This window comes from Pelmatolapia mariae, linkage group LG5 (assembly GCF_036321145.2).
Source record: "Pelmatolapia mariae isolate MD_Pm_ZW linkage group LG5, Pm_UMD_F_2, whole genome shotgun sequence".
Lineage (NCBI taxonomy): Eukaryota > Metazoa > Chordata > Actinopteri > Cichliformes > Cichlidae > Pelmatolapia > Pelmatolapia mariae.
The window spans coordinates 23,695,598-23,714,110 of NC_086231.1; the positions used below are offsets into that span (position 1 = coordinate 23,695,598).

At 38.7% G+C, this 18,513-nt stretch overlaps 1 protein-coding gene across 1 annotated transcript in view; it reads right to left on the minus strand.

The window, feature by feature from the left end:
• Positions 1-17,779, minus strand: part of mapkapk2a (MAPK activated protein kinase 2a) — a 29,590-nt gene extending 11,811 nt beyond the window's left edge. The window contains exon 1 of the mRNA XM_063474352.1: positions 16,979-17,779. Within this exon, the coding sequence (XP_063330422.1) occupies positions 16,979-17,224 (246 nt within the window). The 5' untranslated portion in view covers positions 17,225-17,779. The remainder of the gene's footprint in view (positions 1-16,978) is intronic.
• Positions 17,780-18,513: the final 734 nt, after the last annotated feature.

Below are 18,513 nucleotides of genomic sequence, written 5' to 3' on the forward strand. Positions count from 1 at the left end.
TTAACTCTACCTAAGCACTTTGCCTAACACTCAAAGACACTCCGATGGATTCATGGAGGGCAACTCGGGGTTCAGTAAAATGCCCAAGGATAGTTCAACACATGGACATGAGGAGCTAGGGATCAATCAACTGCCCTTGGTAGACGACATGCTCAGGCACATTCAGCCGGTATGTAATATTCTGTTTATTCTATTATTCATTACTGCTACATTATGATCACATGTAATTAAACTTAGCAAAGAGTGTAAATGTAAGTTAAAGGAAAGGATTAGGGTGTTATGACCCTGCCCATTGTAAATAACACATTAAAACGCCTACGAGATTGACACAGGAAACCAGCCGACTGTCACACTAGTAAAAATAGTTTCTTAGACAAAAATGGACCTGAAGGTCTAAAATAATAGGCTCCTGCCTTTCTCAAAAAGCAAATAAAGGAAAATAGATTAAGTATACCAAGCAGGAAAAAAATAAACTACACTTTTCAAAATGTCTCTAGAGAATTGCAGTGGAGTTTTTTGTTTGTTTGTTTGTTTTTTTAACTCAGTTGCACTGCTGATAGAAGTGCATGACTACATGTTTTTATTTACAAATTTAATTAAAAGATAATTAACGTAATCCCAAAACCTTAAAATATCTTTGTCAGTCCATGAAAAGAATTCTGCCATGTAGCTTAGCCAATGAGCCGCCGTCTGTTTATTTTGTTGTGTATTACATTCCAACTCTACCCACAACACACACACACACACACACACACACACACACACAATAAGTGGGCTTAGTTCCAGCTGGAGTGTCCAGTCTGTTGGCTGAGCGTCATTAGATTTATATATCTACATGATAACCTCGTTCCCTTGAAATACCAGGTCACACAAGAAATTAAGCAGTGTGTTAAAAAAAACATTCAGTCATATCATCTATACCCTGCCTGTAGAAAGCATTCTGTCCTTGTCATACAATGAAAGTAAATTCTTATCTGCCTTATGTACAAACTTTCTCCAACCTTTAGTCAGACCATCAGTAACATCAGTCTAAATAATGTTTTATCTGGATTGGAGTTCAAAAACAGCATTAGCATTAAATGTTGCCAACCCAAATCACTAGTAGCTCTGAGTTAGGTGGTGATTTGTTGAAAAATCTAAGGGTACATTTAAAAAACAGAATTTTAACATGACAAAATACACTTAAACATGTACAGGCTATTAGACTAATGTCAGTGACAGTGCTGCATCAGATGATCTGGTCTCCATAATTGTCTAACTTAACCCAAACTGAGACGGTTAGGTTGACCTGGACTATGCTGACCACATGAGGGAACCACCTAAAGGAATTTGGAAAGAAATTCCAGGCAACTATCATGAAGCTGGCCAAGAGAATGCTAAGTATGCACGAGCTCGTTATCAGTATAAGGGGCAGCTGTGCGAGGAATTGAAAATTCCACTTTTCCACTACACTTTTTGACTTCCTACCTATATCCAAATGCTTTATGTTTTGGTTTTGATGTCACCAATGCTTTCCAGTGGGAAAACTGGGAAAAACAAAAGAGTCAATGTGTCAAAACCTTTCACTGGAATGGTACAAAACAGATGAATTGTTAAGGTCAGAATCAAATGTCTTAGGGCTCACTGACCATTAAAAAGTGACAGTGTTACCCAGGAGGAGTATGGCGTGATGTATGAGTCCACTTTATCTCAACACTGAACTCACAGCACAGTTCAACCACCCTTTGCAACAGAACAAACAAGGGTGGGTCTTACTTCCTTCGTCAAAAAAGGAACGAGTCTATGGATATACACAGGCATGAAGGGAACAGATTTTAAAAAAAGGATTTTGAAAATTAAAAATCCACGGTGCAGCGTGGCACATTATTACATGTCCTTCATCTTGACAGCAGGCTGTACAATCTACACATCTGAAATTAAAAAAAAAATTATGAAATACAAAAAATAAAAGCTAGCTCACTGCTGGTTTACTTCACTTGTGAGAGACTATGCATAATAACACGACCGTCACAGGAGGAAGAGATCCACTGTATCAGAATTAGTCAGCAGCCAGTTTCTACCTGGAGTCCGGGAAGGCGGGAACAATAGGTAATATAAACTACAAACATACCCCAGCTCCTAGATACAAATAAAATGGCACAAACAAACATACACAAAAAACAGCCCAATACCTTAAACACATAAAACAAGGACATATACACATATATGCTCCCCATTCAGTATATAAAATTACTATAGACCATTTTTTAATACATCTGGCATATTTAACAAATTAGTGTTGCTGTCTTTGTGTCTGTTCATGTAGGCATTTGGCTATGTAGAGTGAATGATTTTGGGTATGCAACCTTCAAAGGCAGGCTTACAAAAACAGTACATAGCCAGACGGTGATGATGCTATGCGTAGGTCAAATGCTGTTGAAAGCAGAGTTCAGTACAAAGGGGAAGAGGTGCAATAAAAAGAGATAAAAGATCAAAAAAGCAGCCTAAAACACAGACAGCTGCTGCAGTAGACAGACCAAACCAACTCCCTTAGTTCAGTACATTCTGTGATTCAATTAATTACCGAATACACTGTAATATCTCTCTGGACAGAACAAGTACAATAACAAAGTGTGAGTTACACTGGGAACACGTTAGTGCACCAGCTGTTTTCCATCAGTAAGAGTATGCTAATGGAGTAGGACTTTAAACACTGCAATAGTTATTTACATGAAAAGTGTTCATTTTAAACTCTAAAACACTAAATATTTTAAATATCGGTCACAACCTGGGACTCACCCTGTAAGGGGAAACAACGAAACAGTCTGATATTGTGGCAATGTTTTTAAATTTGGTATTATTTATTAATTATTTCTAGATATTAGCCCTCTGGTCTTTTGTCCACCCTCACTAATAATAGTTAACACTAGAAAGAGAGCAAGAGTTGCACAGTTTTTGTGACTGAGAATGACTGAATTATTGTTACACTGACTATTATGCTATTATTATTGTTATTATTATTATTATTATGCTGTCCAATTGTAAAAGCACAATTTAAATGATGTGGTGTGCATGCATGTACTGGAAACAAAACTAATGTATGAAACACTCACACCACTTCTTTAAGTATATGGGCACAGATGAACATAGTCCTGTCACCTTTGAGCTGATGCATTACTGCATTGCAACCCCCGTCCAATCTGCTGGTAGCCCTTTGAGACCGAAGCTTGTTGAGAGAAGGAGGGATATGTGGAAGACAGATGGGCACACAATACACCTCCTTTAGCCGGCACAAAAGCTCCCCTGCCCACAGCAGGACAGTGGGAGGTGGGATGGGGTTACGCTAAAGGAAGTAACCATCCTCCACCTGCTATTCCTGAGCCAAGGAAAAGCCCAGGGCTGATTAGAGTGAGACCAGAGGGAGGTAGGGTAGTGAAATTCAGTGGAGAGGTGATAGGTTAAGCTAGGCTCAATTAGAAAAACAAAAAAGGGTTAAACAACACTATAGCAGTAGACTTGCTTCTGTATGTGACTTTTTCCTTTTGTGGGCTCAATGAAGCACCAAACATGTTTGTGTGTTAATAGGACATGATCTGATTAAAGACATCTGTTAAGTCTCAAAATACAATCACATCTGTTGTTGTGTGTCTGCACACTTTCATGAAATCATGTTTTGCACATCTATGTAATTAGATTTGTACATCTGTATGTTTACTAACATTTCAATAAGCAGTCTCCAATACTACTGTTTAATACAGATACAAAGGAGTACAATTTTGCAGTCAGTACAATAAAAAGTTCATTTCTTCAGCTAAATACAAACAGAATTTTATAGAGTGACTGCATGTCAAGACAAAGCAAAGATCCAAATTCACCCTGCACAGTGCAAATTATACATCCATGGGTGAATACTGTTTGTAGTTGGGTGAAATGTTTGTACATAGAGAGATATACAGAGGTAAGAGTAAGATGGGCTGATTGAGAGCAAAAACAAAGGCCTCGAATTCCCGGTGAGCTCTATAGGTCTGTCACTCTGAGCTAGAAAACACATAAAAAAATAATGCAGCTTGTTCATGCGTAGCCCTGTGACGGACAGACAATCTGTCCAAGATGTGCTCTGCCTCTGGTCCTGTGACAGCTGGTTAAAGCTAACATTTGCACAGAACATACTGTTTGTCGCAAGTAAACACAGTTTTCAACTGTGGCACTTAAGCTGAGAATTTGTTTAATTTAAAAAACAAAATCTATGTTTTGAATGTCTCACCAGTGACCAAACAGCACTGTGAAGTTCTGTCAATAATGATAACTGTGAACCAGGACAGATAGCTTTCAGCATTTCAATTCATGAAAAAAAACAAAACAAGTGGCTTGCTAAAAGAAGGAAATGAGACAGGACTATGTCTCTATGACAAAAAACACCAAGTTGTCTCACTTCTCAATATAGACTGGAAAATGATGGAGCTTTTTTTTTTTTTTTTTAAATAGAAGCAGCTGAGTTGGGACAGATGAAGACCGTTTCAGGCAGTGGATGGAATTATTATAGAAGTGAAATAGTGAAACAGAGACTAATGACATTTAGCAACATTTTGACTCTAACCCTTCCTTTTAGCTAGCCTCAGTACCGCCTCCCTTTGGCCACCCTGTGATTCATTGTGTAAATCCCCACCTGCACTTGTGGCTTCACTATATAAATACAAGCAAAGTGGCGTGTTATCAAGTGCTTTCAAATGACAGCAGACCAACAATGTGACCAGTGCCCAGTTAGTCACAGGTGTGAGTGTGTGAGAGTGTTTTCAGACAGACAAACTAAGACGTTTAGCAGGACAAGTTCCCAGAACAGTTAAGCTATAAGGAAGTTCCACTCTTTTGCATATTAAGGATCCTTAAGAGTTCAGCAGTTTTATTTTGTTTCATAATTTTAAGCTGTAAAGTTGCACAACAGCAACTTTTGCTTTTAAATGACCATAACTAGCTTCAAATCTGTGAATTGCTAGAGTGTTGTGTCACAACTGACACAAAAGCAACAGATTTATGTGATATGTTGCATGAATGAACTCTGAGCAAGAAAAACCACTCACTTCCCGTTACTGTTAACACCATTCAGCACTATTTAACCATGCTGCTTCCATATTAGGAACTGATCATAAGGCCCGAGCAGAAAATAATACACGAAGAAAGAACAAAAAAGTGAGGATGAATACATAAAATATGCCTAATTATGTTACATGAAAAAACTAAGAACTTGCAAGTACGCAGAAACAGGGGCTAATTTAGTTTCACAAAGTACTGCATCAACTTGGAAATTACTCTGTCACATCTACAGTTGCCTACCTACATCTGGGACCATCTTTCACAACCACAATACCACATCCTTCCAAAAGCACTTCCCTCCACAGAAAGAGATGCAAGAAAAAGACATGGTCAGTATGTGTGGGTGGCTTAAGTTGAATTCAAGTTATTTATTCACAGGGGCCACATTCACAAAGAAGAGATGCACCATACCTCATTCATCTACTAGTCAAGCAACATCTACATCTTTGGGTGGTTACTACACTCGATCACAGACAACATAACTGATTAAATCATATTAGGCCAAAGAAGCTTAAACCCCTGAGATGTTTATGGGGCTTGAGCTAATCTCTTTGTTTGTGGCAAATGTCAAACACATTTTTGGGGGGTAAATATGCCACCATGTTGACAGCAATAAAGATTTAAATAATGCTATGATACAGATCCCACTTGTCACTGAGCCTGTGACCTTCAGACTAAACACAAAACAAGCAGAAAGAGTAGACAATGGTCTTTCTTCTTTAACCTTCTAGGACCTGGCGTCCACATATGTGGAGATCACATTTTGGGTTGTCTAGACCAAAATGCCAATAACTAGTGAGAAATAAAAACCCCAACAGGTTTTGTTTCAGCGTCATACCTATGATCTGCGTCATTGTAGCTACTGACTAAGTAATAAGTAAACAGTTGGCTCTCTGCCCACAGATAAAAGGTACATATACACACTGAGTTATAACATCAAGTCAGTTCATTTTATTCTTGCTGTCCAGACATCCCCCTTTTCCTTTCAGTTTCACACTACCTTCAAAGCAGAGTTTCAGTGGATCAACGTGCCTGTTAGCGAAATTATGTGTTCTAAGAGTGAAAAACATTTTTAGCCAGAAGTTTGGTACATCTGGTATCTGATTGCAAAATAAAAAGAATACTTCTAGAGATTTAAGGATTAAATTATTGAGTAATACATTCTGTTTAACTCACTTTCCACAGCAAATCAGTGATGACTAAATGTATGCTGAAAGCAGGGGGATTTCAATCTTGCTTAAGCAGGTAATCAGATGCATAATGGAAACACGAGTAGCTCATCATCAAGCAATGAAAAGAGAGAGAGGAGATGGCAAACTCATAGGGGAAAATCATAAGGGTAGAGAAATAATTCAAAGGAGACCAAAGGAGAACCTCTTCCTTCCTCCCGGTCCCTCCTTTTCCTGCCATCTCATGATTAACGCGTGAGCAGTTTTTCCTCCATCAGTGATAATACTTAATCAGACCCCTTACCAGCATAAAGTCACAAGAAATTATGATGTTAGACTTTTTGTTAGCCGTTTCAAAAAAACACTACTTTTAAAGCACCATTTAGACAGGTTTCCTTTGCTCTGTAGTCCAAGTGAAATTGTGGAAATGCAAACCACAAAAACACACATTTAAACTGCCTAAGATCACCACTTCCTCTTTTCTTAAACAGACCTTGACAGGTGTTTACTTCACTTGAATAAGTCAAGCATTTTTTTTCCTTTTTACCTCAGAAGGGACAACTGTTGGAACGACTCTGAAAATGTGACCAGAGGATTTCGTTTCTCTGTCTACCGTCATTTTCACACAATGTCAAGAGAATCAGTTTGGGATATTGCTCAAAGTTGCTTCTTCTGATGCAGAAAGAGGAAGCTTGCCTCTCACTACAAGAAATACTGCAATACACAGATGATGTCCAAGTGACAGTTACCTGCACTACTCACACATGGCCACATCACGCTGACTTCATACTAGGAAGCTGACAATTTAGAGACAGAAAGCATTGGTAATAAAATTCAGTTCATGTGGAAAGTGCTTAAACACCTTAATAATGCACAGTACAGGGAGTTCCTTTCCAGATACGAACAAACTTCAGAGGGATATCTTCTTTTGAAAACATACTGTTAATTTTACATTTGTGGGTCAACATCATGCGAACATCCTAGTCTAGTGAAAATACTTGACTACAGCAAGATGCCTGCTTTCCTCCAAAACAGAAAATATAGTTATAATAATATATGATAGACCCACACAGAATAAATTATAAAAGCCATTGGTGATGTATTAATTCCAGAAATCGCTACAGTTTCCAAAATATCTCTGCTCATTCTAAGCCCATATAGTTTAGAAGGCCTAAAGCCCTCTCAGCCTTGTTCTGCATTCCCTTTTATGGTTTTGTTAGTTTGTTAGTGTTCATCTAACATCATTTATTTGTCTTTATTTAAATAATATACAAACTGCAGCCAACTACAATCACATAACACTAAAGTATGTCACTAAAATAACCCTTCTGTCAACCAAACAGGCTTCACTGTAAACTTCACTTCCAGCTGGAACACAGTTCAGTCATAATATATAACAAGCCTATATAAACAGGCACAATCCTCTGTGATCTAAAAAATAAATGTACCCGGCTAGATCCTACAGGTTTAAACCTCTAAAGTGCCTGCTGTATTCAGCCTCCTTAGTTACTGTGAAGACACCACTGAAATTGCACAGCAAGGAGTCCTGACACTGAAGTCACACGCACAGTGTGCTCAAATGGGAACTGCATTATTTTCCATTTTTTACCACACATTAGGTGGAGAAAGAGAAAATAAATGATAACAGTAGCATTCCGTGTAGCATTCTGGCATCGAGCAAGTCTTTAAACTAATGAATGCCTTATCCCATTAGGACTGTATGGAGGCATTTCATTTTCTTATCTGTGTCATGTAACAACTTCACAAATAAAACCCTTTGTGTTTCGATTAAAATGTGACGTTGAATTTAAGCGCTTCCAATAACCTGCTTGCTTGTCAGCATTAAAATGCAGGCATTGTAAGACAACACCTGCAGTGCTTCACACCTTGTAAGGGTTCGCCTGTGTTACGACACTTTAAAGGTAAACCAATTTGTGCCCGTTTTATGGTACAGCAGATGCATCCATTAGGCATTTGCCTATGGAGAGGTACTGTCAATGTATACAAACATGGGGGCAAATACCAGTTGGCTAAAAAGTGGGCTGAAATAGGGAAGGGTACAACAGGCTTCTCTCCCATTCCAGTGACCTCCAGAACGAAGCCTGTTTCTTCCATCAACAAACAAAATTGCAATTTGATAAGCATAGACAGTGACTGCAGTGGACACAATTCATAGTTTTTAAACACTTGTTCTCACTTCTTCTCTTTTTATGTTATAATTCGCCCTTTTCAACACCACAAGCACAAGTAGCCTGCGGACCCGGTTGCACCACATATTTTGAACACTGCCTCCAAGAGACGCTCAAACAAGGACACACAACACTGTCTCCCACAAAAGTCAAGAAGTCAAAGCTAGTGTTTCTGTTTGACAAACTATATTAAGCACAATACATCAGAAGGTTGCAACTAATTATTTAAGGGACTCCACTTCTTTATCACAGTATCTCTTGCAAGCACAGCTGAATAATCATGACTTTTTCATCTGTGTTATTACCATAAAACCTGGTTCAAGAAAACATTTTACAAGGTGACGCCACTGTGGGAGATGTCGGCAGAGTCCTGAAGGTGGGGGTGGTGGTTGGGGCTAGGGCTGGGTATCGTCCCTGATTTCTATAATCAATTTGACTCCGATTCACAGGGTCCCGATTCAATTCGATTCCATTCCATTTTGATTCAGTCAGAAATATTATAATTATGATAATTTATCAGTACATATCCACATTTTTATATCTATGTATAAAAACAAAGCTGACACTTGTGAGACTTCAGAGGTGTAAGCATCACAGCAGATGCAAAGATTCAAAGTAACTGACGATAAAACAGAAAAACAAGAAGGAGATTTTCCTGGCCTGGCTTTTTATAGCATATGACCGCCTTAAAAATATTCTGCAGTAGATCAAAAACGCAAGAAACCATGAATCAACATGTGAACATTACCTGATACTGCTGAAGTGAAGCAGAGCAAAGTTACAAAGGTTTTATTAGAGGCGCAGCTAAGAGTTTTGCAATTTGGTATAATTTTTAAAAAATTAGGCTTACTTGTCGGAGGTCATTTTTGAGAAGAAAAAACAACAAAAAACAGCAGCCGACAGTGCTGTACACAACAGTAGACTGGTGCGTAATAAGCAAGCGAATAATGCAGAAAACAGATTTGAGATGGGAAATTGTTCTTGAAGTACACTGAGAGAGAGAGCGCGCAGTGCAGGAAGTGTGATTTTATCGTGCTGGAAGCAGTAAGCAAAAGTAACAGGGAATTAATGACGATGTTTATCAAACATGACACCTAGATTTGATCTTCTTTTGCTGCTGGTTCAGTGAATTTTGGTCAAAAACTGACAAAACCTGCAGCTTCACAATCTGTGACATGTCGGCTTTCAGCTCCTGTGTAGGGTGAACGATCCGCGCTTTGTGTTTACGTCTTCGTGCGGAATCCGTTTACCTGCGCTCATTTGGTGTTTTAGCTGTTTGGCAGTTGTTGAAATAGTTTTGCGAGCTTTAACCTGAGATTCTGGCGTTTCTGGCAAAATACATTTATATTTAAAAATCGATTCAGGATTTAGTGAATCGATATTGCTTTACTCAATTCAAAATCGGAAAATCGATTTTTTAAACCAACTCCTAGTTGGGGCTCAGGGGTCTGATGGAAGAAATAAAAAGTAGCCTTTTACAATGATATTACTGTTTGAGTCTATGAAATCAGACAGGCAGCTAACAAAGCCATCTGTCCAGATGCTAAAACATAAGAATATCTATGTGGAAGCATATTTATGTTGTCATTCAAACAGTGTACAAAGATTAGGTAAAATCTTCACTAACTTTCCTGTAGCTGTGATACATAAACAGCAATCCCCCCCAACTTCTGTCTCCGGTTAGGAGAGAGAACAAAAGTGTTCTGTCCAAACATTATCTTTCATCACTGTTATTTGTTCTTCCATTTTAGGGGCTTCTTTGCAACAACATGTCTTCTAATCCAATTTTTCAATTGCATTTTATCAGTGAGGTTCTAACAACAGTTTTGACTTTGTACTATCAACAATATAATATTAATTAAACCCTCTGTCACTGTCGGCAGCTATTTCTGGCATTAATATTTTTAAATATACAAGTTCATATCGGGGGAAGGACTGCTTTGCTGATGGAAATTCGGGGTTGGCAACACGACCAAAAAGGGAAAATCTACATGGCACCCCATATCTTAGGTTATGAGCCGCAAAGTGCTGCCAGTTGTAATTAGAGCTGGGCGATATAAGATTTTTTCATATCACGATATGTTTTTTTCATTTCAGGCGATAACGATATATATCACGATATAAGCCAAATAACTATATTTGTAAGATTTAAATGTGCCGTTTCTCACGAGTAAAATGTGAAATAATCTGCAGCTTGTTTTGATTTAAATATTTATTTCCCATAATAAGTTCAACAGGGTAGATGTACTTAAGGAACATGAGACTTCAGTTTCAGATAAATAAAGGCAAATATTGCAAACTACACAAAAGGCAGCCGCTAAAGCGTTTAAGTTTCAAAATAGAACAAACAAAACAGACTACTAAATTGTCAATTCCACTTAGAAACAAAATTTTAATTCTAAAAATAAATCTTAGTTCGTTTTACAGAAGAACAGACAAAATTGACTAACTTTTGTCAATATCAAATAAACTGAGAACTAAAAGGAAATTCTCAATCTCTCCTTGTTGTATAGCTTAGCTTTTCAAACAGTTTTAACAGTTACTTTAGTCTGACAAAAGCCGAATGACGAATTAGCGCTTTCAGTCAGAGATTGAGCATGCACCGGTTTATTGTATTTCCAGACTTGCTTTCGGCACAATTTACAGTGCGCGCTACTCTGTTTTTTGTCAGACTTGAAATAGCCGAAATACCTTCACACTACGGAACTTCTATGGCCCTTCCATTCGACAAGCTCTCCGGAATTGGAACCATCATCGTTTTTTTCTTCGGTAACCTTCGCTCACGCTCTCGGTTGATTTTTCTCTAGTCGGCACACTCATTTCCTTCATTACCTGGGCAGCCCGGCTGCAAAAACAAATACACATGTGCGCCTTGGCACTTGTGCTGTACGTAACAAGTCACGTGACGTGACGCTGCGGCTGTGATTGGTTCGGCTCTGCGCTACTTAATTTGGATTGGCTGGTTTTTTTTGGGGGGGGGGTTTAAGAGGACAAGAGAGATGAGGCCTATTGCAATAGTTTAATTTTTCTATCGAGAAAAAGTTATTTCGCAATACATATCGTTATCGTTCTATCGCCCAGCTCTAGTTGTAATGTGCCTTGGCAGAGATTCTGCAGGTCTCTGAAACTAATACATATTCCCCCATTTGGTGTTTTGATGATGGTGTACAGTACTGTTGAATATGCAACTCCAAAATCTCCAATAGGACTTCAGTTGGGTTGAGATCTAGTGTCTGACAATTTAATTTTCATCAACCACTCAGTGACCCCCCACCTTGTGCACTGTCACCCTAGGAGGGACTCAAGAATGAAAATATTTCATTGTAAGATAAAAGTGATTCCTCAGAAACTCTTTGTACTGATGTGCACCAACGCCTAAAATTATAAGGCTGCGAGGTCACCTGAATTTGGGAGGCAAGGGTTCAGATTTTATAATTTCAGTCATTTTAGTGAACCTAATGTGTGCAGTTAAAAGATTTGTTGTGTTGTGATTAAAAGGATAAAAATGATCCACTGTTGACAGCCTCTTGGACACGATCTCGAGTCTGACGATAACAAACACTAAAGAAAAACCCCATATTGGCCCCTAAAAATTTGATTGCATTAGCAGATGCAGTATGACTTAGGCACTGCGGATGTGCATAGACAATGGGGTAGTAGTAGATGCAAAAGACAGGGTTTATTATTGCCCGGTAATAAACACACCCATACCACACCATAATTACTAAGGGCTAACCCCTCCCACGTGAACCAGTCTAAAATTAAATGACCCTACCACCCACCTTCAAACCAAAAAACAAAAAACAAAACTGTTGCTCCACATGATTACACTCAGACGTCAACAACCTTTACAGCTGGCATATCAAATGAGATGTGATAATACTGCGTGACATAAAATATTCTCAATGTAGCGGCAGTAAAAAGAATAAGAGATACAAAACATCTAAAAAAGATGCATTCAAGCCACTATATCCAACAGAGGAAAAAGACATCTAAATACTCAGCTTGTACACAGTAACAAAAAAGAAAAACACCAAACTGCAGCATCTTTGTCATTCAAGCAATCACGTGACCCAACCTCCCTTTTTTCCCCAGTATCTGATGAAAGGCAATAGGTCAAAGCATTAGCGCAATTTGCTTGTTTGCTCAGTCAGCCAGAATAAATTGGTAAAACTAAGACTTTCATTAAGTTTTGTATAAGGTCCAAGTTTTTCAATTGGGCATTTACAGCATTGAACACAGTAACAAAAATAGCAAAGTTTCCCAGCACCTAGAACAGAATAAAGAACACTCAGGAGTGAAGGAATCGGGCAAAGTAAATTGTAGCGCATGCAGGTAGGAGGGAAAAAAAAAAAATTCCTTTTGGCGTCTTATGTGTATCAACTTTACTTAGTTCAGACTTGTAGATTTAGTTGGAGAGATGCCACAAAACAGTGTTTGCTCAGTGTGATTCATTTTAGATTCATTTAGAATTACGTTTTCAGTTATACCAGTGAATGCTTTGGCTGATTTATGGTACTATTAAAAAAAAAAAAAAAAAAACTAGCTTCATAAATTTCACAACAACACCATAAAATGACACAGATTCAGACTTTCACACAACTCTCGACACAGGAATACTTGGAGATTCAAAATAATTATATTAATGTGCAATAATGCCAACTACTCAGCTTCAACAAGTGACCAGAGTCAGGAGATGCAGCAGCTGCTTCTTTATTTATTATAGCTCATATTAGATTAGGATCATAGTCACAGTTTGAGAATTACAATTTCAGTGTTTTCTGTAGTGTTATGGAAACAATATTCTTATTCTTATTATTTTATCTTATTCTTATATTGTTTCTAGGTGAAACACAGGTCTGGAACCTGTCTTTGGGAGCTCGGGGTGCCATGTTTAAAGGATCCCTGAGTGGATTGTCCTGAACGCCCTGATACACAGAGAAACTTAGATGAAGTGTTAAGCAAACAATTTCTCATTTCAAGTTATTTTAACTGATACCTACTTCTAAACCCAACCCAGCAGTTAATTTTCTGCAAGGCAGACAGTGTTCAGGAGTCTGCCTGTACCTCTGGATCAGTTTACGTACAAGACTGATGACAACCTGGGCTGCTGTGTAAAAAAAGGAATATTTTTACCACATTCTACACTTTGCTAGCATTTGTGAACAAACAGAGTGGCTAGTCATTAATGCATCCAATTTAACAGGTATCTGTCACTTTGAGTAAACAATGTTGGAAAAAAAAAAAAGAAAAGAAAAAGAAAAAGGAAAAAAAACTACTAGGCAGCAGAAGAAAGCTCCTTTGCCATCTAATGGGGTGTTCCAGTGTTAGAGACTATGAATAGTCTGTAGTGGCTTAATGGATTGGTTCAGGAGGTTATTGCTCAGGGTTGAGCCCATTTCTCAGTTGAGGGGTGTGACCAGATGGAAGTCTAAGACCCTTACAGTTGCAAAGAAATTTTCCAGTAACAGCACTTAATAAAGATTTGTTAAAAATGCTGGTAAATACCTCTGCTAGTTTGGTATTTGGTATTCTAATGTCAGAATTAAGGATGTCAGAATTAGTTGAACCACATCTTTATTGACATATAGTGATGTGTCAAAACATGTCATTAAGGATACAGGAGAGGTATTCAGATACTGTCTCTAAGAGGCAAGGACCTAATATAAAAAAGCAGTTAGAGATTCAAAGATGTTATGACCCCACTGGCCACTAACCTGGGCTGCAGTTCTGACAGACAGATGCCACCCCCTTTCTGTCTGTTAATTTTTCTTTGAAGGGAAGTTGCAAACGAGCAAGGGGAAAAGTAAACAGATGACAGCCGGCTAGCATGGCTGTCACCCAAAAAAAAAAGAAGAAGTGGCCGTTTGTCAGGGTGTGAATGCTAGCATGAAAGAAGGCCACTGCTGCTAGCACTGCTAAGTTTGGTTAGCCAAATTCTACGAACACTGATGTTGTTTTTTGTGTAGCCATTTCCCGTGTTGCTGGGTTTCAAAAAAATTGTGGTTTTGATTTTTTGTGAAGGAGCTGCTCTCATGATTCACTGAGTGACAACAATAACTGGCCAATCAGTGGCATGGAGTCTGTTGACCTCACAATTTTGGATTATTTCAGATCACTTGGAACCTTGGCCAAGTAGGTATCTGGTGCCAGGTACTACCACATACTGGAAAACCCTACAAAATGGAATTGAGTCGAGCCAAGCAGGTACTAGGTACTAGTGGAAAAGGTCTATTAGTCGCCAGGAACATCCCTAGTTTTGGTACTGAGGAAATTAAGAAAATAGATTTATTATTACAACATAGAAATTATTTTACAATGATGTAAATGAAATGATTTCATTACCGATTCCCGAGTCTCCCTCTCACAGCCTGTCATTTATCCCTCTCTTAACCTTCCTGTTATGTTGGTTTCCAGGAACACCAATTAAGTTCCTGGGTCAATTTGACCCGGGGCATGTTTACTCATCCAAAAGTGTCAGAAACCCTAGCATTGATTATTTTACAATTTTCTTGTATAATTTTGATTTTTTTCGTTTCCTGTAGTGATGCAGATGACATGTGACATTTTCAGTTTTGGATCATTTAAACTGACACCGGAAATGGATTTAATTATATTCATATTCTAAGATGTTATGTTAACCTAACCAAAGTATGACTGCTTTGTAACTACTTTTCTAGAAAGTTTACACTAAAATGAATTACTCACTTATGAGACAGAATCTAGCTAACACTAGTTAGTTACCAGCTGCAGTTCATATATCTTTTCTTTACTTCTTTTGAGAAAGAATTTATATTATTTGTGGTCTGAAACTGATGGAAAATTGACAACATTTGCAACTGTGATTTTACCCTCCAGGACACGTTCAGTCGCAACCTAATAAGACTAAGATTTAATAAAAGAATGACCCAATATATTAAATCATACTTGGAAAAAAGTTCTCCACTCCCTCAGCCTTAAGCGCTCAAAAATCCTGGAAAAAAAATTAAGAAGTACAGAATTTCAGCCCACTTCTGTGTAATCTGAGGACCTTTAACTTGGAAAATTTTTCACAGGGTGAACGTAAAACTGATTTTTAATCGAGTGGCACCCATTTTACATGAATTACTGAGCAACTGCAACAATAATCATGGGAAGTTGCAACCTTCTGCCAACTTGCTTTCACCTTTGCACTTCTATTGGATATTTTTACTAGAAATATTTTACACTTCACTGTGAACGGAGTCCACTTCCACTTTAAAAATGACAACTATATTCACATAAAAGGCAACTATAGTTTTACATGCAGCACTATCAATGTATAAGGCCCCTGCTCACACAAGACAGCTGAGAAGACAATTGAGAAGGCCTGAAAGTTCAACATGACTTTCTAAGTTTATACTTGTTACAAGTGTTTTAACAACAAACAAAAACATGGCTCACTGACGGTTGCGTGGGAGCTTGTGTGAATTTGCTGTTTAAAACACACACACACACACAGAAAGCGGTCACCTGTTTTTTCAGGTTTTAGATTTGTATTTTTCGTTTTGTCTTTCCCTGACTCATTCACTTGTGAAAGATTTTGTGCAACAGTTATGTATGCTGACAATCTTAAGATTACACTCTCTATCATAATGACGGGGGAAAAAAGCCTTCAGTGATATTTAGCCTCACTGGATAACATTTCAGTCACTTGTGTGTGTATAGCTGTTGTGACGTTTGTCCTTTATCAATCATTGACCAATACAGAAAATGATCTCTTAAGAGGTAGATCCTGATACTGCAGTGTCACTTTACAGCCACAACCCTCACAACCACCAGCCCCAACCCATACACACTTTTTTTAAAGCTACGTATGACATTCTTACCTTGTTACTCTAAGTGGTGAAATTGGGTGACACATAAAACAATGACAATGTGAAATCCCCAAAAAACACAATTGAGAAACAGCTTTAACATCACAGAGCAACCTCCAGTCACAAGAAGCAGCACTGCACACTTGAACTGGAGAGATACCTGTTGTGTATCAATTCATTATTTGCTTATAAGTTACTCTAGGTTCACTGTGCACCAGCTTAGTATGATGAAGTTACATGTTCTAATAATAGGAGTTAAAAATCACCTGTTGGACAACATCGGGCTATGTTTTAGGGTAAGAAATTATTGCCAAAGATGATCAAAAATTTAATTCGTGGATACACTTTTACCAACATTGCCACATCAATGAAAAGGAAGACAAAAAACAGAAATTTGGTGCTCTGTAAAATGTAAGCAAACTGAAAGTCGAATTTCCTAAAAGTTTGAGGTCTTGATATGTTTTATCCAAACAGCAGGCTGCTAGCTAAATTTAATACTTTGCAGGACAACAAACAAGGAGAAATATGTCTAAATAATAAGTCTAAAAACGACACTGTGGGATAAAAATGAACTGCTCTGATTGACTCTGCTTTCCTATTAGAGCGTCCAGTGGCGTAGAATTGAACTTTAAAAGTCTTCATTGCAAAATAGTGACCACTGCATGAACTCATAGCTGGACAAAATTGTGTTGCTTTCATTACAGATATGACCTACCTTTAGGGCATACTTGTCGCCAGTGCTCTTCTGTACTATTTCGAGCACTTTTCCATTGATTCCCAGCCCCAACACCTGGCTGGTCACCTTGTATTCGTCAGTGATTGCGTTCTTCCTGATCTGTAAGGTGGGTCTGGGCTGGAAGGAGTGGAACTGGCCCGAAGGGTTCTGCTGCCCGGCTGGGTTCTGCTGCCCCGCCGGGTTGGGAAACAGTGGTTGGTTCTGTGAGTTTGATAGCATGTTCATAGTTCGGGGCTGAGAGGTAAGCAGCCTCCCCTCAACAATACTGTTCTCAATACAGAGACCGAGTCTTCCTGAGTTAGCTGGCCTCTGACAAACTGCTCACCGCGTCGCGTCCAGGCCCGAGGAAAATCTGGCAGTAGTTCTAACGATACGGGTTCACAAAGTCGCTCGGTTAGCCGGTAAAAAGCCAAGTTAGCTAGCTAGCTATTAGCATCCTAGCTCGAGTCTTTTCTGTGATTCTCGGCTAACAACTCAGCTATCGGTTAGCTTATCCATCTCCGGTGGTGTCCGCCGTCCACCGGTTTCCTCAAAGAAAGCTTCAGGAACTTTTCTAAAACATCCTCTAAGGCGGCAACAGCGGCAGAGTTTTTTTTCCAGTCGATACCGTGAAACCTCTCGAGGGAAGTAAAAACAAAAATAACAGAAACACTTCACGAAAGACAGGCAACACAGGGAGAAAAAACTCCGATAGCAATAGCACGACAAACACACTTCACTTTCCAACGGACAGACACCCAGCAGGTTTAGCTTCTGACGTCATATGGCCGGGGCTTTTTTTCGGCGCTTAAAGGAGAAGTGCGCCAGAGGAAACGGCTGGATTCATACAACAGGCTGGAACGTCGGCCAGGAGAGGGCACACGCACAGGCGTTTACAAGAACAGAGACTTACTTTGCCAAAAGATAATCAAAGAGTAGCCTGCATTTTTATTGTGCGTTTCCTGTGTGACAGTATGAAGCGTTACGCAGGTTTTAATTGCCAGTCTTTCAGGCAAGAGATCCCCCTCCAGAGTTTATTAGCAGTCTAACAGGGACAGGGACGAAAATAGACACACTAATCTCTGACCAGAAGGACCAAAGTGCTATAGGTGACCTCAGTGCTAGAGCTTTTGTGCCTTTAAGTCTGCTGTTCCTACTTTCACATTGATTTGTTTTGAGAAAGGTACGATATTGGTGAATTAGAACCCAAATCTGCATGAAAGTATTGAAGTTACAGAGCAACCAGGATTGTACACACACACACACACACACACACACACACACACACACATCTTGCTTTGTCTTTTTCCTGTATGTATGCAAATGTCAAAGGGCAGCAGTATATAAAATGTTTTCCATGCAACTACTAATATTGTGACTGTCAAAAAATGAAACCTTATTAATTAGCCTAAAAGCAGCATTGAATGCTAACAATAGCCTGTGCAATCACTTTAATACCTATCATTTTTACATTCTAATTATTAAATGAAAACTTCCTCGAGGATATAAAATTTCCACTTTCAACATAAGATACA